At 46.9% G+C, this 25,994-nt stretch overlaps 1 protein-coding gene across 1 annotated transcript in view; it reads right to left on the bottom strand.

Moving 5' to 3' along the window:
* LOC119407256 (complement C3) overlaps positions 1-24,383 on the bottom strand; it is a 59,996-nt gene extending 35,613 nt beyond the window's left edge. Inside the window, exons 1-18 of the mRNA XM_037674139.2 lie at positions 24,222-24,383; positions 22,674-22,837; positions 20,486-20,683; positions 19,566-19,636; positions 18,713-18,856; positions 17,485-17,527; positions 16,816-16,897; positions 16,110-16,221; positions 13,693-13,926; positions 11,606-11,782; positions 9,195-9,320; positions 8,319-8,384; positions 6,650-6,853; positions 6,138-6,287; positions 5,766-5,892; positions 4,631-4,693; positions 2,407-2,637; positions 483-693 (exon numbers count right to left, since the gene is read on the bottom strand). Of these exons, the coding sequence (XP_037530067.1) occupies positions 483-693; positions 2,407-2,637; positions 4,631-4,693; positions 5,766-5,892; positions 6,138-6,287; positions 6,650-6,853; positions 8,319-8,384; positions 9,195-9,320; positions 11,606-11,782; positions 13,693-13,926; positions 16,110-16,221; positions 16,816-16,897; positions 17,485-17,527; positions 18,713-18,856; positions 19,566-19,636; positions 20,486-20,683; positions 22,674-22,837; positions 24,222-24,289 (2,471 nt within the window). The 5' untranslated portion in view covers positions 24,290-24,383. The remainder of the gene's footprint in view (positions 1-482; positions 694-2,406; positions 2,638-4,630; positions 4,694-5,765; positions 5,893-6,137; positions 6,288-6,649; positions 6,854-8,318; positions 8,385-9,194; positions 9,321-11,605; positions 11,783-13,692; positions 13,927-16,109; positions 16,222-16,815; positions 16,898-17,484; positions 17,528-18,712; positions 18,857-19,565; positions 19,637-20,485; positions 20,684-22,673; positions 22,838-24,221) is intronic.
* Positions 24,384-25,994: the final 1,611 nt, after the last annotated feature.

Consider the following 25,994-nt stretch of genomic DNA (forward strand, 5'->3'; position numbering starts at 1 on the left):
AATATTCTATCCTTGGGAGCCTCCTCATTAGGTCATTGTCACCGGGATGTCTGTTCCGCTGTCCAAAAATTCTTAATTGAATCAGAGCGATTTTGATTCTGCATTTTTAAATTAGCATTAATAATATACTCTAACCTTCTAAATTCATTTTCACATGTGACCACTGTTACCGATAAGTTATTCGTTTCTTGGCCAATCCCCCAGAGTGGGTGCGAGCCATTTATAAAGGTCATCATCATCATCATCAACTGCAAGGCAACTGCTACCAAACACAAACAAGTCTGCTGGTCGAATAATAATAATAATAATAATAATAATAATAATAATAATAATAATAATAATAATAATAATAATAATAATATCTGGGGTTTAACGTCCCAAATTCTGCTGGTCGAAATGATGGATCCAGCGACAACTGGCGTTTAAGGGTTTTTGATCTTGAATATGTTGTATGATAAGGCTAACAGAGAGCACAGACGTACCCAATAACTCGTTCATCGAAAAGCCACGTTTCCCGGAAATCGTTACGGATCACAGAGTCTGGAGACAAGTAATCTGACTCGTCGTATTCGTCTTCCTCGTCGAAATTGGGCATTGGCCTCAGCGCAGGTCTTAAAGCCGGCTTTGGGAGAATCCGACTTTCGATGTCGGAATCATCCGGGGTGCTGGGAGGCACCAAGGAAAGATACACACCTGCACGAACACACATAATGCCGATTATAATTTATATGAGAATATCGTTTCCCCTAAATTCATGCGCAATATATTCACCCTTTATGCAGGTTTTCACATGGTGAACACGTATTTATGAGTTGAATGGCCCCTAAACCACCTCTGATAGTTTTTTATAGCATTTCAAGTAAACGTGCTCATCGAGTTCAGAATGCCGCCACAATGAACAATGCCAACGCGTCAGCGTTACGATGCGCGGGCGCGCCACAAATTCCAAGCTATCCCTTCTCCTCTCCGGGCCTTTTGGTAATCCCTAGCGTTGGCCGTGACGTCAACATTCGCGCCTGGTCATGTCATCCGCATAAAGAACCTGTTGGTGTGCTCGCAGGCACGCGCGCTCACCACTCTTCGTCCTCGCTGTGCGATGAGGAGCAATCGGTCAGGAGGAGAGGCAAGCCGACGAACGGAGCATAGCGAAGGGAAGAGCTAAATGAGCGGCCCCTTTTTGCGTCATCAAACGCGTCTAGCTTCGCTATTACGGCACCATTTGGAAAAAAAAATTGCAGTGGCTTAGCTCGGCTATGCCAGGATATACGTAGCGTTAGCAAAGGTTCAGCTCCTGCAAACGCCAGTCAGAGGCGCTATCAAGCGGCTCCAGCGCAGTGTCAGACGGCGACTGCACAGCGAAGGCGAATAGCTGCGCGCGCGCCGGCGCCAGTGTGTCTGCCGCGGCTACGACGCCACTCCTCCCGAACGCGCAGACCCGCAGCGGCGAGCCGCGCGTGGTGGTGGCGGAGAGCGCGTGAGATGACGGCTCCGGTGAGCCAGCTGTGTGATATCACTGATCCTCGCGCATGCGCAGCACGGCTCATGAGGATCCACGCGAAATCGACTCCGGCTAGGCAAGTGTAGCTAACGCTACAAAATTCTCCCGGCTGCCACTGTTGAAGACTCGTGCAAAACTGCTACACCACAACTAAATTTTGACCTTTGGGTGGTTTAGGAGCCCTTCAATAAACAGTCTTCAACTCACCGTTATTTAAACTTGACCTGAAATAGTTTGTTTTTGTTCACACTGACAGCTTGCACAATGTAACATACGATTTTTTACATGCACTGTATACCATTTGAATTCTTTACCTGGTAATGCCCACTCACTCTCATCAAAGGAACTCCTTGCTTGAGGGCGTATTCGGCAGTGACAACAATCAAGCTACCAGGATTTTTTAAGGCGAAAGCCTTAGATGCCTCATCAAGCGAAAAAATTGACCATTGGCGTTCTGCGGCGGCGTCTGACAACAGCACGAGTGATGCAAAAAACCATCATAACGTGTACCATAAGACGCCACCATGAAGTACAGATCGCCAAAATTTGCGACGTCACCGTGACATCAAATGAAGGCATTATAAATCACATGACGTCTTCGCTTGTTCAAAAGTGGGGCCAATCACGGAGGCAGTGCAAAACCATGTGAGGTGCAGAGAGCTTGCAATGCCCCCGATCATGGAGGCAGTACAAAACCACGTTAGGTGTAGAAAGCTTTCAGGGTAAGGGGAGGACCAATAGAATCGACTTAGAAAAAAAATAATAGAGGTTTGGCCTTCGAGTCGTCTTAGGCAAATGTATAAAAGCCCGTGTGAGTTCTTGCCCGTTCAGTGTCTGTTGGTATTAATCGCATAACTTTTTCGCAGCAATGATACAGGGTCGTCCTTTACTACTGCAATCGTTCTCACCTCTGCTGGGTAGGGGGCCGGGGAGCCCGGCATGGAAGACAGGTCCGCCTAGACCGGAGAGTGCTCTGGAGCAGCAACCCATGTAGGCATCTGCGCACTGCTCGCCTTTCGGTCCGCTGATGTAACGCCGCACTATGTCAGCTCGCACAACGCAGCTCCGTCCAGCCCGGTCTCGCCTTCTACCAAGTGAGCAGCACTCGTCCAGGAATTGCACCGATGCGTACTCGGACTCTGCGAAGGCAAAAAGTTCACAGGAAAGGAGGTTGGCTTGCTTAACAGTCGTCCGACAAACGAAATCGCTCCCTCATGGCGGCATGCCGCCTTAGAGAACTAGTTCCTATCAGGTTTAATACAAGTTTTCCACGCCAAATCACCCGGACGGAGACAAGAACTCTTGAAAGAAGACGTTCTTCGCGCTTAAATACCTAGCTTGAATTTATGAGTGTTTGCTACATCACAAGTTATTTGTTTGCTTGCTTCTTTATAAGTTACAGCAAATATGTCAAGACTATAACTACAATGGAAATGAAAATGAATCCTTAGTATAAAGGTTATGAGAATACAAGTGTATTACTTTTAAGGGACAATGGCGACACTGACGAGAACAAGCCTCATTGTCAAAAACTACACGAATGCTCTCTCTGACAATGTCAACCACCTTTGTTAGCCCACCAGGGGTGAATTCCGCTGTTGCATGTGCTGAGCATATGACAGCAAAGATGTTAAGGTCGAGTTTTGCCGTGTGTCGTAGATAGAAAATTATCATCATCATGAGCCGACTCGCGCTCAATCACCGCCCAAGCATTCTGTACAGATGACAAGAACTAGAGACGCTGAAACGTGCGGTCCCAGTGTTTCCGACGGTTCGCCCAAGTCTCCCTCAATTATTGGTTACGTGTGTACAGAAACCTTAATCAGTGTTTGCGCCCGTGTGCCCCCTTGTTAACTTTTAGTGGACCAGCGTGGTGAGAAGTGGGATTTGCCCAATTTCTGGGACACATGCGCCTTGTAGGAGTTTTTTTACAGCAGAGCTGTTATGGTCGAGGTTTGCCGTGTGTCGCAGATAGAAAATTAGCATCATCATGAATAGGCTCACGCTCATTCACTGCCTAAGCATTCTGTACAAATGGTTAACCACAGAAACTGAAACGTGCCTAGCACCACTACTGTGACCCCGCCTTGCGTGACTTGGGGCAAGCTGCATTAATTCGCTTTTGTTAAGAGCACCTGTAAAGCATCCTGTGCTTTCCGATTGTCCGCTACTACTGTTTCAGCAGCAAGAAACATACTTTAATAATAATATCTGGGATTTAACGTCCCAAAACCAAGATATGCCGTAGTGGAGGACTCCGGAAATTTCGACCACCTGGGGTTCTTTAACGTGCACCTAAATCTAAATACATGGGCCTCACACATTTTTAGCCTCCATCGAAAATGCAGCCACCGCGGCCGGGAAGAAACTTACTTTCTTTGTAGGGTTGTTACAGATACGTACTGGAGGGTGCCCGCGCGGCGCTTTAATGAGTGTTTGCTGGCAAACGTGAAAAGCTTGTCACGGTATCCATAGGCGTGCGCAGGGTTCGTCATTAGGGGGGGGGGGCGCAAAGTTTTAGCTCAGCCTAAAACTTTGCGACTGACTGAGTGCAAGTATGGGCCAGACTTTGCGCCCCCTCTCCTTAGGTGATTAGAGGGTGCCCCCCCCCCTGCCCCCCTTCGTGCGCGCGCGTCTATGACGGTGTCCTTCGTACTATGACAGTAAATTTACAGCGCGAGTACACAAAGACAAGCAAGAGGACGACACAATGCGCTACAACAAGCTTTCCAACAAGTCCAAGCCTCCACCCTTGTCAACTTCGTATTATGTCAGTCAGATGCTTCCAGTTGATATTGACTCGGTATGTCCAAACCATAAAAAAGTAATCCGTAGAGTAATACAATTGCGGGCCGCTATATGCTTTCTTATGAACTTGCAAAGTGGCAATAAATATTTATATACTTCCATTGATCAAATATTGAAGTCTCTTGTCTCTGGTCTGTATTTGACAACTGACTTTTGAAAGGGTTGTTTGCAGGACGTGTGTGCGTATTTGTTGACAAAGAGTGTACGGCAACCTTCGCCCAGCGATAGAGACCACTTACAAGATTGACAGGAGAACATCGCTAAACATTCTAGAGACTTCGTGATTATTTATTGAGTAATGATAGCAAATCTTTTGTGACTTACGCACAGACCGCTTCAGTCGCCAGAGACTCGAACGACGGCGAGACAGGGGTCGGCAACCGGTGTCTGGAAATCAGCGATAGGAGTAAAAAGTGTGAACACTTCACCATTTCCTTGCACTTTTCTTGAGAAGGTCCTCCAACACACGTAATCTTAAACCAGTTTTTTTTTTAATTCCTGTAAGGCAAAGCGAAGCTGATCCACGTTTTGCCTTCATGCTGCTCCTGAAATATTTGTGTTGGCAGAGCTGGAGCAGGCAGATGTTCCACCCAAATACAGCATACAACATTACACATCCAACGACATGCAAAGGTTTATACTTCAAGGAAAGAATTTACAAGACCAGGCACTGTGGGGAATGACTTTCACTTTCTTCAAGCGCCACTCTCAAGCCCGCTACAGATGAGTTAAAGAATATTGTGGTCCTTACACCCATGACTTCCAAGACTAAAATCCTGAAGACCATGAAAAGAAAATGAGTGAAATCATCTTCCCAAAAGGTGCAAGCAGATCAGCGAATTCGGCATCTCCACCCAAGGAGTACCACACCATACCATGGCAATATTTTATAATTGACAACGAATGTTTTATGATTCAATTGGGTTTGCATCAATTATATGACTGATTATTGAGTATATCAACGAGCAATGAATGCTGAAACAGTATTTTTTTCAATGGGACCCTTTTTCTGTGTTGTGTACGAACCTACAATGTTGCGATCATTAGCTTAGTCGCCAATGGCAAACCAGTATACAGAAAGTCTTCAGTATACACCAAGACATGCATCGGCTGACTGTGATACTGCATAGTGAATTCAAACGCAGTCTTTAACTCATTCTACACTGACCTCAGAGATTGCTCATTAAACGCAACCTTTATGCGAAAAAAAAAACGCAAGATATTGAAAGGGATCGGCTACCGGCCTCAATTCCGTAAAAAATTGAAAACAAAAGCTACTTATATTACCTCCTTCCTATTGAGTGCTGTGAAGTAGATTGTTCATTAAACGCAACCCTTCATGCGAAGAAAAAACGCAAGATATTGAGAGGGATCGGCTACAGGCCTGAATTCCGTAAAAAATTGAAAACAAAAGCTACTTATACTACCTCCTTCCTATTGAGTGCTGTGAAGTTCATACCTTCGTGGATGACCTCCGGTGACTGCTGAGTGATGACAACGACTCCAAAGTTGGACAAGACGTCGCTGATTGTGCTGCCACCCCCAGGACCACATCCCATGTCGTGGGACTTCAACTTGGCAAACATCTTTTGAAGAAAAAAGACAAACGCACTATTTTAACCCAAAACTATTCGCAAAACCTTTTTGAAAACTTGTATAATTTATACATTCGGCCTCTGGTGTTCATACTGTGCGTGAGTAACGCTGTGGTTTGATGTTCTGGATTCATACTTCCATGTAGCTATTATCAACGTAAAGATAACTTATCAAGTGGAAATAAGCAATAAAAAAAAATGTCAGATGGTTGGAAGCTACATAAATGCGTCGATACCTTACTTGAGGTAAGCAGACCTTCGCTGGCCAGTTCGGATACTTGCTTATTGATGCCCAAAATGCCCACAAGTGTACCAGAACTCCCTAGAATCTTCACGGAACCATTGGCTCCAGGTCGCTCGCTCTTGAAGTCTGTCTCAATTGTTATCTGCATGCACAAAGGAAAATATAAGAAAGGACCAATAAAAACGCTAAATGCAAACATTGAATTTATTTGTATGACACTAGTTGCATAAAAAACATGTGACAGCCTTTGACATATCAAGAATATGTTATGAATAAACAGGTGTCTTCTAGATAGTCTCCGGCAACATTATTATACGCTTTGTGCAGGCTTAGTTAAAGCATTGTTGAAGGAAACAGTCTTAAAAGTGCAACATAGAGCACACTGTAGTGCTTTTCTGAATGCGTTTCTTTGTGAATATGAGAATCGGAGAGGCATGGCCTCTGCGTGTAAGGACTCCCGACGGCCTTGCCACAAAAATGCCCAGAGAAATCAAGTGTGCTCACGGCGGCCTTTTCCAAGCAGGCTTCCTCGACCTCAATGACGAGGGTGTCGGCCAGCAGTTGTCCCTCGTGGAACGCGTAGGCAAGCACGCGTACAGACGGGGACATGTCAGCCGTCACTGAGAATCGTGCAAAACGATATGACGAACCAGGCTGGTCCTCTTGGTGAAGCGGACCGAACTCTTTCACCTGGCCATTGTTTGTGACCTACAAAGAGAAAAAAAATCTGAGTTTGAAGCCTAGTTCATTCGAAACTAGAGTCAGTTACGACCCATACTCGGCTACGACCTAAGACAAAATGACAGCTCCACACAGAACTGCGGCACGCTTGCCCTTCAGATGTGAAAGAAAGTAGTTCTAGCTGGTTTCCGCTCGAACCGCAAGTGCTTTTTCTCGGCTAATGTAATTTTTTTTTTATTTATGAGTACCTTACAGCGCCCTCGTGGGGCATTGTGTGAACTGGTCGGCAGGGACCAGTTCGGCCCCTGCCGGCGGCAAGTTATCTTTTCGTCCACTTTACTTTCTTCATATTTATATCCCAGTTATTACAAATAACATCCCCTATACTTTCCTTGGCATTACTGTATGTTAGTTCTCATTAATATCGTGTCTAACAAAGAAAAACATGCCCTTAAAAGTAATCTGCTTTCCTTATGTTGCAAAAGGCGCACCCAGGATACAGGATCGAGCAGCAGCTGCAACATCTTCGGACACTGTAGTCAGTAACAAATTTGAAAGCATGTGGCACAGGAAGATTTTGCCTAGCAAAATAAAACAAATAAGAATATAATGTAAAAACACTGCTTCATTATGAAACTTTTTGCTGATGCTCAAAACATTACGCAGGCCGTATGTATGTCCAGAAATAAAAAGAAAACATTCCGCACACTTCGGAATGAAAAAAAAAAGCGCTTCAGATAAGATGAAGGGAGAATGACAGTCTGTTTAAACCTCTAACATCTGTGTGTCAGTTGTTTTGAAAAATGTGTTTACATTTCCTTAAAAATAGGAAGGAAAAGTAATTAGGCCATTTCCTCCGGGTTGTTGCTAGTGCATACATTCGAAAATGACTCATTTATACAAGTAACTATGCCATTTAGCTGACAAACATTTTGATCAATCAGAAACTCGTGAGAATTTACAGGAATGCAGAAAGTTAGGGCTGCTGATTACGGATGACAAGCTCTGCCGGTGGCATCCTCTTCCTCGCCTACAATAGAGAGTTTGAGAATTGGGGCCCCAAGGAGCTTGGGGATCCAAGAAGCTTGCGAGCCGCCAGGGCGCATGTGCAGAACCCAAGCAACTCTTGGGCTCTTGCGCTCGCGTTGACCCGAGACGCAAAAATCGAAAACTAGCGTGGGGCCCCAAGGCGCCTTGGGTCACCGGCGAGAAGACATAGACGCTGCACTGGCCACGGCGCAGTATGGCCCGCGTCTCGCATGATTTTAATTTCGTCACGTGTGGCACTCCGTGCGCTGGACCCAACGCGCAGCCTGCGTTAGCCCAATTCTCAAACTCTGCTGATCATCCGAAGGCTAGCGCAGGCTGCCCAACGCAGCTTGAGTACCCAGCGCCTTGGGTCCCCAATTCTCAAACTCTCTAATATCGCTTGCAAGATAGCCTTGCCGGCGACACACACTTTTTGTCTCAACGATCCATCAGATGGACTCACAATGTAATAGACAGGTGACGAGGTCGGCGGATAAATCCCGACACGGATTGAAATGACGCCTCCAACCTGCAAGCAAGAAGAAACCTGTTACGATCAACTCGGGAGTTGTATGAAATATCCCGCGTGGAGCCTTCTCAAAATGCCGCGATAGAAGAAACCAAAGATCGAAAGCACAGAACGCTTTTTTTTATTTCTCGTAAAATAAAGCAAAGCCGGAAAGCACATGCTGTGAGGAACGTGATGGTAAATTACGCAATCTGGAGCGCCATGAAGCGTCACTCAAGTGAGATGTGTACATATAAATGGGTAAGTTTAATTGTACAGAAATTTGTAAGTAACAGTAGGTTGTAATTTTTATTGTAGTTATTATTGCAAGTCATTCTAAGTTGTACTTTGGTATTAATTCGTTAAGTTACAGTAACTCCTCAACACATTTCCAACTTGTCGCAGAGAATGACATTAGCGCAGTTTTCTGTCCCACGAGTCTCAAGGAAGAGACTCACCACACTCACACAAGGAGGACACGTAGACATCACAGACGCTACAGGTAAACCGAAGGTTTACTAACGAAAACAACGGCCACGCACGCGCATGCGCAGAAACCCACAAAAAGAAGGAGCAAGTGGTGCTGCTAACACAGAGGACTATTCTCGCTTCAGATACTCTCTTTCCTTGGCATGCAAGGCCAGGGAAGGTGTACTAACACGTTCATCAGATTACGAACCCATACAAAAACCCTCAAACATTTCCCCAGCTTGCTGCGTAGCAAAGCTGAACAGGATATGGGTTCTCTTTAACTCACGCATGCAGGGACGCCTCCCGCAGTGACGTGCCAATTTGCCAAATGTCCTAAAGTCTTATATCAAAATCACCCACCTTGACGACTTTACCACCATCAGCCGATTCCAGGAAGAAGGCTGCGTAGTTCTGAGTTCTGAAGGCGCTCATGAGAATCTGTCCTACGGCCTGTCGACCGGGTTCGCTTGGTAGCAAGGTTTCAACCTGCGGTAGCAGGACAATGTTAATATTACGTAAGTGCATGTGTAGTGATGCTGATGAATAATTTTGTATTTGACTGACTATCATGCATCAAAGCAATTTATTGGCGTGAGGCCACATAAACGTGCGTACGTTGTCCTTCATGCTGACATATAGCGGGCTACACAGCTAGTGCGCGGATGTAGGGACCTCCCTTACACACACACACACACACACACACACACACACACACACACACACACACACACACACACACACACACACACACACACACACACACACACACACACACACACACACACACCACACACACACACACACACACACACACACACACACACACACACACACCACACACACACACACACACACACACACACACACACACACACACACACACAAACACACACACACACACACACACACACACACTAGAGGTGTGCACGGGCTCCGGGTAGCCCGAAAGCCCGAGCCCGACCCGGCCCGCGGGCCGGGCTCGGGCGGGCCGACGTATTTTAACCTCGGGCCCGGGCTGGGCTCGGGCTACTTGGAGTTTTATCGGGCCGGGCTCGGGCCCGGAGCAAAGCCCGACTCAAGCCCGAAATATAGAGAATGAACGGGAATTGTTTTCCAGCACGCATACAGCGCCTTTTCCGCGACCGACCTTTACCGCTTTTCCTTTCCATTCGCTACTTTACGCAAAAGGGGAGCAGGTAAAGCACGGCCTCTGTTGCAACAAACAGAGAAGTGACACCATGCACCTGAGCTAGTGACGGCGCCACGCGACTGTTCGCGTTAGATTTAAGGCCAAATCCCATATGAGTGAAAATGCACGCGACAGCGACGAGCGACTGATCGCCTTCGTGCAAGCTGACGCTTGCATGGGCATACCCCATACACGTGACGGCTTTGGCGAGCGAACTCCATTGTTGCTCGCATGAGGCCGTCTACTTGTAATGTGTAATCTGTGTAATAGAGACTGTTCGTCGTGTGTCGTTTGATCATATTTGACATGCTCAATAAAATGTCATATTACCGGAAAACGAGGTTTTGTTTTCGCAGCGAACCTTCAAAAAGCCGGGCCGGGCCGGGCCCGGGATTGTGTTTTCGTACGTCGGGCCGGGCCGGGCGGGCTCGCAGCCTCTTGCCGTCGGGCTCGGGCGGGCCTTCTACAAAGTCAGCGGGCCCGGGCCGAGCTTGGGCTCGGAAATACGGCCCGTGCACAGCTCTAACACACACACACACACACACACACACACACACACACACACACACACACACACACACACACACACACACACACACACACACACACACACACACACACACACACACACACACACACACACACACACACACACACACACACACACACACACACACACACACATTATATAAGAGCTTTGTCCAAGCCAAGACACAGCTGACCAAGGTAAAAGCCAAGGCTATTTGTCTGTACAAGCAACTGGAGCTTCATAAACTCTCAAAGGCTATCAGTGCCTCAAAACGACCCACGCTGTCTGCGTTTTTCAGTGTCAAAACATATAAGATCGACATTCCATTCAGATGTATTGTTAGCGAACGGGAATCGTGGCAACAAAACTTAGCAAATATTCACTGAAGCTTGATGGTACGAGTCTTTTGTATTTAAGTAAGCATGTACCAACTAGCCCAACAACAAGCTTTGCAAAGATTGAGTCGGTTGTAATTAAATTTATTCACATGGAAATGCGAAGAAACTAAAGTGGACGAAAAGACAACTTGCCACCGGTAGCAACCGAACCTGCAGCCTTCGAATAACGCGTCAGACGCTCTATTCCAATTGAGCTACGGTGGCGGTCGTTCCCCCGTACTCTTTATCGGGTATATCTGTGTCTTGTAGTGTGCCTGGGAGTAACTGTACCTGGCAGTGTTAGTTAGTGCCGCTTGTAGCCACGACGGTGAGCGTGGAACACTTCTTTTGCCTGTTGGCGTCACGTAGCACGTGATCTTTTCACGAGCTGGCAGCTAACCGATGATCCCTCGCATACTACCTGAAAGCGTCAAGTCTCCCAGAACGAGACCATCTCCATGAATGAACTAAAGAAGGGGAATTTAAGAGCTCGTTTATCTTTGTTATGCATAGCCTTATGGAGAATATATATATATATATATATATATATATATATATATATATATATATATATATATATATATAGTTTCGATCTTATATGTACGGGGCATAGCCAACGTGTTATGTACGTTTTCTTTCATGTATTGCATGTCTGCCCCCACGAAAGATATCTTACCTTTGCCGAAATTAGCCTGTGTTGTCTCTCTGTGAGCACAGTAAATGCAACACGCCCCCTGGCGTCCGTCACCGCTACATCAGGATCAACGGGAACGTTAAAACCATCGCCGGTCTCGGCTTTCACAGTGCAGGGAACAAGGGCGGCCGGTTGGCCATTGGCATACGTGACATCCGCCTGCGAGGAACAGCGAGGCAATAACGGTAAGATGTCTTTGCGCAGCGTCATGGCTCTGTCAAAACTATATCACTTTCAGGCGCGAATTAGGATGCACTGTCTGCAAATGTGTCAAATTCGCGCAACATAATTCCAGGGCATTCCATATCAAATTCCGAGAATGAAAACGAAGTAATACTTTGTTTTCTGCGAGTATCAGTGCTTGATCGTGTTTAGCCTGCAATTAAATATTTAATTATTTTGCGGTCCTGCAACGCGGCACGTCGAATGATCCGTCGAACGTCATAGCACCATCCCCAACGTGATTGGCAATAGTGATACGCAGCACGTGGAGGTTAAGTCAAGACGCCTTGACTATGCAGAAGGTTCGCTTAATCTTACGCGCAATGTATCTTGGTATTTCGTGGCCACTGCTCCAAAGAACTGGCAGAAACAAGTTGTGCCCACATCAGTGGTTATCGTGCCCCAAGAGGATTGTATAGAATGTCTTGCAGAAGCGGCTAGAGTGAACTGCCGTTTTACAACTATTACACTCCTGTATGCCAGTAATATGAAGTAAATTGTGCATTGATTGAGCGAACCTTTCTGCTTGCCGCTTCAGAGGTCGTAAATTTAGTTATCTCGCATGTGCTTACATGATAATCCTCGCCAAATAGTCGTGTACGTAAATGTAACAAAATTATCCATATCATCAATTTAGCAAGGCGGTTCGGAGTCAGAGGAGCAAAGTTTAAGTCTCTCTATGTACCACACCCGACATCAAGCAGTCGGCTGGAGGAAGCACTAGCGCTATGGTAAGGTTCTCTGTACTTATATGAAATGACGTTGTCTTTTTCTTGCCAAAGCTTTCGCGACGGTAACGCAGAAAGTTCACGAAATGGCATTAGTATTCGCATTGCATACTCGGTGCAATGCCTCTTGGCAAACAATCTTGCTTATAAAAGACCGAAAAAGATGTCCTTCACCCATTTTTAACGTGAAGTTCGCAGCACTGTAATGAGGACAACGGTCGGAAAGGATCAACTCAGTCAGTCGCTTTCATTGTCACGTTTAAACACTTAAAAACTGATGCTTTACCAAAGACGCCGATTGTGCATCCTCGAGAAACCTATCAAGCTACAAGAATCGGGACAAATTTTGCATAATTTGGAAAGCTTCCTTTCTGAGAAATCCGTAGGCTGCTGTTAAAGGTCAGACAGTTACCAGCACTACGTTCTCGCCAAATCTACAGCCGGCGTCAGAGGTTTAAAGACCACCGCTACGTCTGAGAAAACATTGAATTTCTCAGTAATCTGTACTGTATTCGGCCGAACTACACAGCGCCTGTTAACTCGTTTGGGAATACGCCGCAAATGTGAATTCAAGGCTGCCAGCTGGAGCAGCGGGACTGTTCAGCTTGTTCTGGTGTCGGGTGGCCTCTCGCTGACTGTGCACGTGGCTTTTTGTACAGCCATAACCAAAGTGAAATTTAGTTAGCATCGTCGAACAGCCAACGCATCGTGTGGTACATTTAAGGCCTGATGTTAGGTGACTTGGCATACATGCGTAGCGGAACCAGCTGGAAGCTTTACAAAGTAAAAGGATTAAAAGCATGACGACCACTGTATATCGTGACACGAATACCACAAAACGAAATAAACGCATGTCGTCTTTCACTCTGTTTCCATCATGCACAGGGTGGTATGTAGAAGGGTGTTCAAAAGTTCCCAGACTGCTATCGCATGTAATCCTATGTAAGTCGAAATGCAAATGCTTTCTGAAGAAATTATGGTTTTTCTATCCATCCATATGGCAGCGTGGACGGGGAACTATTCACCACCCCTGTACTTTAGGCACCGTCGGTTCAATAGTCGCCTCAACGTGTGGCTTTTGTTAAAGCGTCGTACTCGCCTATCCACAACTAAACATACCATGACCACTTTCGAACCACCCGGCCTGAAGTTCGGGTCAGTGCGGCGAAAGCTGACGCGGTAAGGCGACTGCGCGTACACGGCCGAGTCGTCCTCAGCTGTGACGCGTTCGCCGGTTGCCTTGTCGAGGACTTCGGCTTCTACCACGAGCCGGGAGCCGAGATATACGACATGGAGGTTCTGGCCCCGCGGTCCACGCTTCGGCAAGGAGAAGATTGCATTGCCATGGACAAGCTGCGTAGGAACGACCGAAAAAAAGAGGTGTCATATTCTGATCTTACATGCACTGTGGGCATCTTGTAGAGCGAACTATTTTGTTGCTTTACCTAGGCGATACTAGGTTTACAAAAGTTAAACCCCGACCAACTTTTACAGCGGAGCGTTTAGGCTTTTCGTAACGCCGTTAGTCATCGACAGAAAACTATCATCATCATCAACCGGCACGCGCTCTCTTCATCCTCTTCGTCGTCTTCTTAATATTCTGCTTCGCTCCCAGAACACGTGCTCTGATTTGTCCAGCGTGGGATGCAATAGCTCTGATGGGCGAGAGAACGAGTACAGAGAGAGAGAGAGAGAGAAAGAAAGAGAAACTCTTCACGAAAAAATTTCTTGGCGAAGCAGTATTCAAACCCGCGTACCCGCGATCCGAAGGCGAGCGTCGAAACCAATAGGCGACACAAGCACGCTAGCAGAGCATAGCATAGCCTTGTATAGTATGGTATAGCAAGGGGGTGAGAAAGGGAAGTGAGGGTGAGGAGGAGGGAAATGAAAAGGGGAGAGAGTAAAGCATAGCATAGAAACAAAGAAAGAAATAGGGAGAAAGAAAGGGAGAGAAAGTAATAAAGAGAGAGAGAAAAATAGATGCAAAGAAACAGAAAGCGAGAAATAAAGAGTGAGAGTGAAAGAAAGGCAAGAAAGAGAAAGAAAGAAAGCGCAGCTTGCACTAGTGTCGCGCTAGGCTGGCTCACAGCAGAGCTAATGGGCACCCAGCTGGTTCTGGCTTGGCTTTTACGTTCTCACCTCTCTCTTTCCCATCCCTTGGTATACATACCATACAAGGCTATGCTTTCTCTCTTTTCTTCCTATCTTTCTTGTGTCTGTTTCGTTCTCTCTCTCTGTCTTTCTTTTTCTCTCTTTCTTCCCTTTCTTTCTTTTTCTTTCTATGTCTTTCTCTCTATCTCACTGTAGTTCCCTCGCCTTCTATCTTTTTCTCTGTCTTCTCCCTTTCTATTTCTCTTTCTTTCTCTCTCTCTGTACTCGTTCTGCCATCTTACTTTCCCTCCTCCTCACCCTCACACCTCTGCTTCTCACCCTAACCTCACTTTCCCACCCCATTCCTATGCTATACTACACAATGCTATGCTGTGCTCTGCTAGCATGCCTGGATAGCCGAGTGGTTATGACGACTTGCCCAAGAAAGACAAGGACATTGCTGCGATGCTTCGCTCTCTTCTGAACACCATATTCATGCTTTTGAATAAGCTGAACACTCCGACTGCCCGAGCTGCCCTGCAAATGCTGGAGGTTCTCGATCCAGTGTTTTCAGCGCTGCAGTAATCACAACGGCTCGCCCACGGCCCTCTGAAAGGCCGCGATTCCCCAATGGAATATCAGAGCGCTGATGTAATGTAGGTCAGCCTCAGCCTCAGTGACTGATTGTACCCCTTTGCACGTGCAGTGCTCTCCTTCTCTCTCTATCTCTTTCTCTTTCTATTCCCCGTTCCCTTATCCCCAGTGCAGGGTAGCAAACCGGACGTTCTTCTGGTTAACCTCCCTGCCTTTCCTCTTCTCTTTCTCTCTCTCTCTACGACGCTCATCTTCGGATAGTGGGTACGCGGGTTCGAAGCTTGCTTCGCCAAGAATATTTTTTTCGCCAAGAATTTCTCTTTTTTTCTTCTCTCTCTCTCTCTCTCTGCACTCGCTTTTTCTGCAACCCGAATTATTACATCCCACGCCGGACAAATCGGCGCAAGAAGAGAGTGCATGCCGGTTCATGATGATGATAATTTTCTTTTTACGACGCACGGCAAAGCTCGAGCATAACAGCTCTACTGTAAAAGATTGAAATGGCTAGAGCGAGAAATAGATACATAAAGAGAGAAAGAAATAGAAATAAGCAGACGAAAAGGATGAGAAACAGACATGAAATAAAAAGAAAGAGAGGAATACAGGAAGAGAAAAATGAAGCGAAACAAGCAAAGTCGCCCAGCTCCGCACTTCCTTCAGGATTGGCACCACAAGTGCGGAGCCGCTTTCATTTTTACTTCATGCGTGCGCCTGCGCTTAGATCATAGGTTTGTTCTTGAGCATGTTAAGTAAGTTATTGATTGGTCGGTTGATTGACTGATTGACAAGTCGTGCGGTAGAGTCTGTTTTTCCCCCACGCTGCTCAGGTGATGATGATATCGACGGCTTACCTCATTGGTTACAGAATCTGCTCCTAGGTGTGATCGTACTGCGTCGGTGTTGGCGTTCCTGGTTTTAAATTTGCAGGTAACCGAACCCTGCACTGGTTTTCCGTACGGGTACCTACACAGAGAGTAGAATACGAAAAAAAAAAAGGTCAGTTTCGCAGCAAGGGTGAAGCAATTAATGCGACAGCAACTGATTGGAATGATATACGAAGAAAGGCTGGCAGCTCACCCCTTTAGCAAACTTTGCGATGAGGGCACAACACGTACAAAACTATGAGCCATCTGTTCTCCCTCAAGAACGTTTCGAATGCGCATCTGAGCATATTCATTTCGTGGTTCATATAGTTGAGATTACAAGGACTACTGAGCAGCTTGCTCGTGCGTTGATTTCGTCTTCTCTCTTTATATGCTGCTAAAAGGACTGTATACCTTGAAAAAAAAAAAAGACTCAACTGGATGCGGTTGGAGCGTCAACCTTTGGGACAACATAGTAGACATACAGCCCCTTTTTTTTTCATTTATTTAAAACTCTGACAAGGCCGCTAATGATGACGATGGTGACGAGTATAAAAAGAAGATGAAGAAAATAAGAGGATGAAGTACCGGTGGCTGCAATAATGATGGCACAAAACACGGCCACAGATGCACACAGTGCCAATATTCCAGCGAGATATACAGGGCTATGAATACGTACACAAGTGGGACTTACTTGGCTTCAACAATGATTTTCACATCCGTATCCGGTAGAATGACGCTGGGCGTCGTTATCTTTGCTGAGAACGATGGTGGCACTGAGAACCGAACAGAAAGAGGCTTCGAGTAAATCAGTGCAAGCTAGACTACATCGACGGCAGCGCCACTGTAGAACGAACAATGGCTCCGCAAGGACTTCCAACTGCAATTTTTGGAGCTCATGCACGAAATTTCACAGGTTACACTCAATTTGCGCAGGTTACACTCACAGGTTACCCTCAAGCCTCCATTCTGAACTTCGGTCTCGTTTAAAGTTTGTCGTGTTATTTACGAATGATTATGCTGCACAGAAGCGGCAATTTGTGCGTAAACAGCATACATACATACATACATACATACATACATACATACATACATACATACATACATACATACATAATACATACATACATACATACATACATACATACATACATACATACATACATACATACATACATACATACATACATACATACAGTCATATTTCGCGCTTGAATGATCTGGCGCTTCTATATACAGCGCGAAGGACTGTAGGTTGTCCATATTGAGAAAAATTGTGTAATAATTACTTGTGAATAAATGCAATGACCGCTGCAAGGCCAGAATCGGAGATGAATAAAGCAGAAAAAATATAGATACGCACCATACTCTTTAAGCTCGAAAGTGATATTGGTCTCTTGGCTGAGCTGCAAAGCAAAAGAAGTTATTAGGGAACGCACATGTGTACAACAACAACAACGCAAGTCCGCTTAGGCGTATTGAATGCAAAAGCACAGTATGGCTGTGTGTGACGACCATATGGACATCTACACTACCGACGTCCACGTCACATGGCATTACCACATGACGCCATGTAAAGGCGTCATTACTAAGTTACGCAAGATTCCCCCCCCCCCCCCCCCCCATCGGGTGGTAACGCCGGCGCCCGACAGACGGAAGCCGGATTTGCTGCTTCATAGGGCATATAAATGATTTCGCATTAACATCAAAGACAAAAGTCAAACGGTCGCGTGTGCATCTGCCTAAGACGACTCGAAGGCGAAATCCATCTTTTTCTTCTCAATCATATGGTTGCTCAAAGACATTCCGACAGAAGACCATTCCACGAGTAAGAGCGGAAAATGCTTATCTCCGTTGGAATTACGCAGCAAGACACGCCCCAGTATTCGTTGCAACAAATAAATGCGCAAAACTTCGGAAGTTTCAAACCCAGGTGATAAAGAACAATGCACGTTCGAACAACGCTCTAGACGCTTTCCTGTCTGTGTGCAGTGAAGCCGGGCTATATCGAACTAAAATAGTTCCGCCGCAAATGAATCCGATATCAACAAATTGGAATGTTATACGAAGTAAGCCTATCAGCTAACTCCATTGGGCTCCGATCTGGCGCAACTACACAAAACAGTGGCATACGGGAATATAGCCGCTCCACGGGACGCAGGCGGTTTTCGTGTTGTCTGTCGTTTCAACGCGAAGTAAGCAGTGAGAGCACAGTACGTTCAAGGTTATGAGCCGCCTACTGATCTCAGCTTACAGAGCACACGCTCTTATGGTCAAAATTCGCAATTTCTGCCGAAGCGACGCAGCCTCCTGCGCCCCCCCCATCCCCCCATCTCCCGCACCCCTTCATGCTCCTTCGCCCGACATAACCGGTCGACGCGTTTCCTCTCTGCTTGAGCCACGCCCCGTCTGAAACCTTCTCAAGCTTTCGCTCGCGCATAGAACATACGAGGCACGAAGAGATGTTATCGATTTGGACTTTATACGAAACATGACGGTGACGGCAAAAATGCGCCTCGAGTGTCCGTACAATTGCTATCGCAATAAAAGTAGAATATTAAAAAGATCCTTTAAGTGGAAGAAAAACTTACACGGAATCCGTAACTGACGACGGCACTCCACATACCGAGCACAGGTGAGGCCGGGAAAGAGTAAGAGTGACTTAACATGCCTGTCGCCGGTGTGTTGCCAACGGCACCCAACATCGTCTCATGTGCCACCACTCCTTTGGGGTTCTGCACGGGAATGCGTAAAGCGGCATCGTTCAGCGCGCAGCAGCCACTTCGCAAATCGAATCACACTAATTCCGCTCAATGCAATGAAAAATGTGGGTATTTCCAGGAAACTAAGCAAGGACAGCACGAGGAAGGACTCGTCCCCACTGTCTGGTGCTGATCACATGAACGGCATGCCGGCACGTTACCGACACACCGATCATTGTCGGAACATTACAGACAAGAACGCAGCACCAATACAGACACACACTGGCTCATATATCTCTTTTTTTAGACGCGTCAATCTAAAGGTCACCCAAGGAACATATCACAGATGCACGTCGATCTGACAGCTGATACATGAAAGTGTTGCTGACGTACAAAGTTTTATTGAAGACTGCGTGACACGGAGAAGAGCTCGGTTTCTTCCTGTAATTTGACTACTCACCAGTGCACACTGCAAATGTAGAGTCACATTTCACTGCTAACCCGTACGAGGCAAAACGTACGCGTAACCCCTATAATACTAACGAAAACAACTTTCAATCTACAGGTATAAGCGCCATCTATAAGGTCACGGACAGGATTTATAAGGATTATAGGGAGCGTTGCGCCGTAATACCCTTTCTTTTGTCGTGGTTGGAGAATCGAATTTTTAGAGAAAAGTTGGCGCGAAAGTTGTGATCATTCCAGATTTTAATAAAAACAATTATTGAAAATAAATCTTTACCTTTATTTCCAGCTTGATTTCGCCTGCGGTAGGAACGAGATCCTCTCCAACGGCGATCATTCGCAGGTTAACTGAAAAAGAAAGTAACAGCTCTTCCACTACTGTGAAGATGGAAGGCAGCGAAAGCAGCGGCCGCACGCTCTGCGGCAGCATATACAAGCCCATTCGCGCTTCTGTACGCGTGGGCGCTCCTTCAATTCCCGCTGTTCTTCCACCGAGCAAGCGACAACCGTCCGTCCCATAGTGAGTTCAAAGGGCAACTGCTGACGACAGCGCTAAAGCGATCTCTTCGTCATGAGAGAAAGGGGCGCAACAATCGGCGGGAAAAGCCGCCGCCGAGTATCGCAGCACTTGTGAAAGAAACGTCTGTGGTGGCGAGCGGCACCCGTCGCGAGCACACGACGGGAGGGTTTGAGGGGCACCGAAAATTCTTGTTCTACGTGTCTTTTGTATAAGGACGCGATGTGCCAGAACCTAGTCATATACAGCTTAACTGTATAAAGAAAAACAATAACTTGCTTTGACAGCGCAGCTTTTTAATGTGTTTAAAGCGTCTGTCCTTGTTCTGCCTCGTTTTTGTGCTCGTCTTTATGTGCGCTAATGTCACTTTATTTAAAAAAAAAGGAGCTTTTAACGCCGAGGTAAGTATCTGACGGGTGGGTTGTTTTCATACGTGCATGTCTGTGGGTTTATGTCTGTGCCCGTCTTCGTGTTTGTCTAACATTGTGATGCGTGCAAAGAAATCAAACAAGGTTGCCAAAGCAGCGGACGTGTCCTGCGCTGTCATTTCGCCTGTCGTTATCGCGCAGTCGGCGATTACATAAGTCGGTAACGTCTATCACAAAAGTTTACAGCCTGGGTCGCTCTTCTGCCACTGTAGAATGACTAGCTAGCTAACAAAATATCTTGTATGCGCTCACCTGTCTGCCTGGGCGTGTAGATGGGCTTGTCACTCTGTAGAAACATGTATCCGCTCCTGCGCTTCACAGGTAGGATGGCCTCCTTGGTGAATGCCTGACCGCACACGGCCGTTAAGGACACGTAAAGACGCTGACCTAGGCGAAGTTCATCGGCATCCAGCTTGTCGGGGTCAATGAAAATGCGAACCACGTCTATTGCTGAAGACGAAAGCGTGAAGTCGTCAAGGCAAGGTTTCCCAATCATTCCGGACATTTCACTCAAGAAAGTTTCACATGCCCATGTACGCAGCTATGTTATTGGTCGCCACACGACTGCAAGGAAAGCTTTATAATGTCACGCACAGCCGCCCAAATCTTTAACTAGCGTGCGCGAGCGGCGACATTTCTGTGCGGCAGCGCCATATGACGGAGCCAAGTTACAAACAGGGCGAGGGTAAGCACATGCCCACAAAGCGCGCTCAATTGGGTCCATCCTCTGCTCTGTTCCTGCTTTACCCTCAGCGCACTTCACAGGAACAGGCCACTTCAGCAGGCGAATGGTTTTGCTCGTATTTTTCGTTCCGAAGATGTACAGTCAACCACAGAAGTTTACGGACCATGCGACCGCGTGGCCAAGAGCCTCTTCAGGACATTTCCGCTACTTGAGCGGCGATCGACAGCAGCGCTACGCCCAAGACGCACCCCCCCCTTAATAGACGGCCTGTCTATTTTCTCACTGGGCACCAATATTTTCCACCTTTCACTTTCTAACGCGACGCAGTCTTCGGCAGTCGTGGCCACGTGCTTCTGTCTCGAGAGCAGTCTATCAGCATAACTGTTATCGGATGCAACCTTTGTCACAAAGTGATAGCTACCCAGCGGCACCCCGTTCGAAGCGCCCCGTGATTGCACTGGTTCTGTTATGAAAGTAGAAGTGTGACGCTCATGCCGCAGATGAGCGCTTTACGCGAAAGCAACGAACTGACAGTGTGCTGCAACGAACTGACGTTAGCGGCCCGGCCCGCACATGGTGGTCCTTGTCCCATATTTTTGTTTATTTCCTTAATGAATGTGTTCATGAGCTACACAGGCGTGACAGGTCTCAGGCATTGCTTTCCTGAGGTCACCATGTGTTAAAACATAACCGTGGAAGAAAAAAATCCAGCCAGCTCTACTTCGCGAACACTATCGAAAAAGCGAAGCTTATACCCGTCATTCGTCGGTCGATAACGTACTTCTATATTTTTTCAAGTCTTCCCTTCATTGGCGCTTAGCTTCGGCCTCTCTTGCGCGAACATCGTGGTTGGCTCGGCGACGACATGACCGTTCTCGCGTCAGCTCACGCTCACGTCAAGTGGTTCGATGGAGATATTTAAAGAAATAAAGTAAAGTAAAGTGATGAATAAGGGAAATGTTCGCCATTCCGAAAGCGAAAACTCCTGAACACTGGCACGCTATTTTACATTCCGCTGCGTCTCGCCCATCTCATCTTGGCGCGTTTCTCGAAGGTTCAACCCTCGACAACGTCCGCCCTCGCAGCACGGCGCAGACCTCCCCGTCCCAGTGAGCCTGACTCTCGCCACACTGTAAAGTCACGTGATCCCTTCTACGCCGACCCCGCACATGAATGCCGCGACCAAGAACAGCTTCGCTGCTAAAACTGTACATTCCAGAATCGGCGTCCGAATTTTAGTCATTCTGGATATCCCTTTCAGAAGTGACCCATATATGAGATATGGGAAGGGCCTTATTTCAAGTTGCAGTGTTCGCTGACATCTTGCTCCAAATCAGTTCTGCGGAATCCCGCAAGGTGGCGGAAGGGTTAAGAAAGGGAAAATAGACAACCACCCGTTAGTAACACGAAGCCACAAGGAAATGCATACGGATTTCTCAGAAATAAAGCCTCTTAGTTGCCGAAAAATTCGTCCTGGTCCGGGGTTCGAACCCGGGACCAACGCCTATCCGGGGCGGTCGCTCTACCAATTGAGCTAACCAGGAAGCTAGCAATTGGCAGCGCGAGGGCGAATTCATCGACAACTCGAAGCAACATCTTGCTCAGACAGACACCTCACGCACCCGCTATAACCTTCTTCACAATCCCAGCCCATGAGGCTTCATTTCGCGAGTGCGGCCCGCTAGTTGAGGTGAGTTTGAGATCTTAGTCTTCTAGTCCGTGATCTTTTGAAAAAAACATTGTTACAATGCATACCTCCACTGACGCCCAAGGTGCGTTGGAAGATTGTGTGCTCCTTCTTCGGATAATCCTGGAGGATTAAGGTAACGTCCCTCGGCGTGTTCCCCCAAATGGAGATCACAACGGTCTCTTCCACTCCAAGTCTTACTTCTTTCGGAGCTATGACCACACAGCTGCGCCTGCGCGATTTGAATGTTTTCTTTCTTGCAAAACACTAACATGCTTGAGAGGCAATAAAACGCAATACGTCACTCGAGTAGCATAAAATTGTTCGGTACAACACTACGATTAGTTACCTTTTTTTTTTTTGCAGGGGAAAGATTGGACATTAACGGGGAAACTCCGGGCACAGCCTTCCCCCTTGTATGCATTTTAGTATTTCGGTATAACACCGTGCTAGTAATCCTATGTTAATTAATGATATTAATCAAAAGTCATGTATTTCAATGTTGCTTGCCGTGTTTGGGCTGTTACAGTGCATAGCAATGTTTTCGGAACAGACTGGATTTCTGTTATACCTGCACAACGAAAGTTTCTAGACTTTATGGGGCGAGACTGTCGCCTAACCTCCGCATAAGAAAACAAAAAACAAAAACGAAAAAAGCTGATAATGTTTCAGAAAAAAACCTTGATTTGATTGTTTTTTGTTAACGTGAAGCTCTCATTTTAAGCCTCTTCCGATTTTGCTTGGTCATGGATGCAGCGGCAACCACAACAACATGGGAGCTAAACGCCGCCTGAAAAAAACAACAGAAATACGAACTAAAATGACTTAGTTGTGGTACGAAACGAAGTTTCGATGCATGTGAATTCCATAGGGGCACATTAGATCTGCTGCCGTTTTTATCACACATGCCTTACATTGCTTTTCGACGCCGACCGTAAGACCGTTTCCGCGCTTGTACTCTTCCCTGTACCGACAGAGCGTTTCGGGGTTTCTGCGTTCTTAAAGGGCCCCTCACCACCCAGAGCTCAAAGGCGAGGGAGTGGTTTCCTTCTCGCCTTCACTACCCTTCCTACAGGCGATATGTTCTCCTCGCCACTTATTTCTTAAAAGCACGTGTACAATGCGAGCACTAAGCGTGGAGCCCATCAAGATTTCGCTCTTCTTTTCCACACGCTTTCATCTCCGCTTGAGCAGTCGAAAACACACAAGATGAAGTGAAATCAGTTGATCGTGAACGATAGTCATGCCACCGCGGCGGGAAGCCTAGACAGTGAAAGATTCCAAATGCAATGGCGGGAATAGCCGTCTTGCAGTGGCGATGATGCAGGCGTCATTCCAGTCGATGTCGTGCCCAGTGGACACCACGTGCTCTGCAACAGCATTAGAGGCGACTTTCTTGTTCTTGACCTCACTAAAATGTTCCCGGAGCCTTCTTTCGAAGTTCCCGGTCTCACCAACATATACGTGTTCGCAGACTGCGCCACCATGTTTGTTCCCAACCGGACGGGAGTCCGTCAGACTCTCGACCATTGCTGTGTTAAGTAAAGAAAATATGATGCATTAGGAAAAACTAATGCGTATGATGAAGCGAGTAGGATGCATTAGGAAAAACTCACGCCGGCGCCGCGAGGACGAAGCACAGCCACAGGGCCCACAGTCCGCTATGTTTTCCACACAGCGCCATCTTCGCAACTGCTCACCGGTACGGAGTATACGCAAGGGTATACGCTCCAGCGACGGCCGTGGCGGGCATATGAACAACAGAGGCATGACGGAAGTTTCGCTATCGGTGTCCAGGAGAAGGAGGGGCTCGTCCAAAATACGGGGTTAGTGAAATCTCGCTTGCGTTATCGGTCTTCGGTTTCGTGTTTCGCGGTTCTAGGAGAAGCGGGTGTGTTATCTTCAACCGTTGCCAGACTGTCGCGAAGATAGTGTGTGAGAGAGAGAGTGAGGCAGAGCCGAGTTTACAGCAAAGCGAAGCCATGTGAGCAACACTAAATTGCATTCTAATGTGCAATAGAACTGAGACCGGCCTTCTTGGGAGGCATTTGCTGCTTCAGAGTACGTGCCACCACACATTGGTTCCGGGCTTAGTTGGCTCACTTCCATTTCGCCGATCCTACTCGCACAAGGTCACGACGACAAAATGAAGCGTCATCCACCTCAGTGGTGCAGCGGTTACGGTGCTCGGCTGCTGACCCGAAAGTCGCGGGTTCGATTCCGGCCGCGGCGGTCGCCTTTCGACGGAGGCGAAATTCTAGAGGCCCGTGTGCTGTGCGACGTCACTGCACGTTAAAGAACGCTATGTGGTCGAAATTTCCGGAGCCCTTCGCTGCGACGTGCCTCGTAAATATACCGTGGTTTTGGCCCGTAAGATACCGAAATCAATCCTTGTATATTATTCGGGCCAGCCAAAGATTGTAAAAATAGGGATAGAAGAAAAAACTGCTTGCGAGCTGCACTTGCTAAGTCGCGCGAGCACCTGGTGAGAGACAGTTTGCAACGCCAAGTTGAACTCCTGAAGTCTGCTGGTTTTCCTGAACTGACAAGTAAGTCCGTAATAGAAAGCCTGGTAAATGAGCTGAAGGCTGGCGGTCAAGCTGTCAGGCGAGACGAAAGTGAGCAACAGGCACCTCCTGTGCCTATCCCTTACGTGCACCAGCTCTCGCACCGCCTGGAAAAGGTCGCAGAAAAGTGTGGCGTACATGTTCTTTTCACGGCACGGACCAAGCCTCTACGAATGTGTGGCGCGATGAACGGGCTAAGGCATGTGAAGTCAGCCATGGCACGCGTTTTGTTTAGGCCAAAACCGCAATGGTGTACGTGATGCCATTGTCCTGTGGCTCTTGTCCGGACTCTTGAGAAAATTCCCGACTCTCATCGGAGGTAATCGGCCGCTTTTGCAACCGCTGTAAGAAAAGAAACTTTTCAAAACATTGCGGCACGCGCCATAGTATACAATTTTTAGAAGAATCAGGAATATGAGAAAGATACTGATTCTCATAAACGAATAGTGTTCGCACTGTTCATTATTAACAGATACTTCTGGTCCCATGTTTGATGTGTTTCATGACAGCTGTGTTTAAAGTGCGGTTAAGTTCCCAGTGACTGTTGTGTGACCACTTTCTGCAAAGAAAGCGCGAACGTTTTTTGAGTGTGAACATTGATGTTGACGCGTGACCGTCGCTTATGACGTGTGAACACTGCTTTTGTGAATGGACATTCTCGTGTGTGAATTTCGCATTACTTTATCTTCATTCATAACTTCATGATGCAAATTATAATGAAACAGAAGAGGAGTAGCCGGAGCCATACCTAGGCACCAACCTCTCCTTAAACACATTTAACAAAGAAAAAAATAACAGCGCCAAGAGCAAGGCAACGTTATG

This window comes from Rhipicephalus sanguineus, chromosome 10, assembly GCF_013339695.2.
Source record: "Rhipicephalus sanguineus isolate Rsan-2018 chromosome 10, BIME_Rsan_1.4, whole genome shotgun sequence".
Taxonomy (NCBI): domain Eukaryota; kingdom Metazoa; phylum Arthropoda; class Arachnida; order Ixodida; family Ixodidae; genus Rhipicephalus; species Rhipicephalus sanguineus.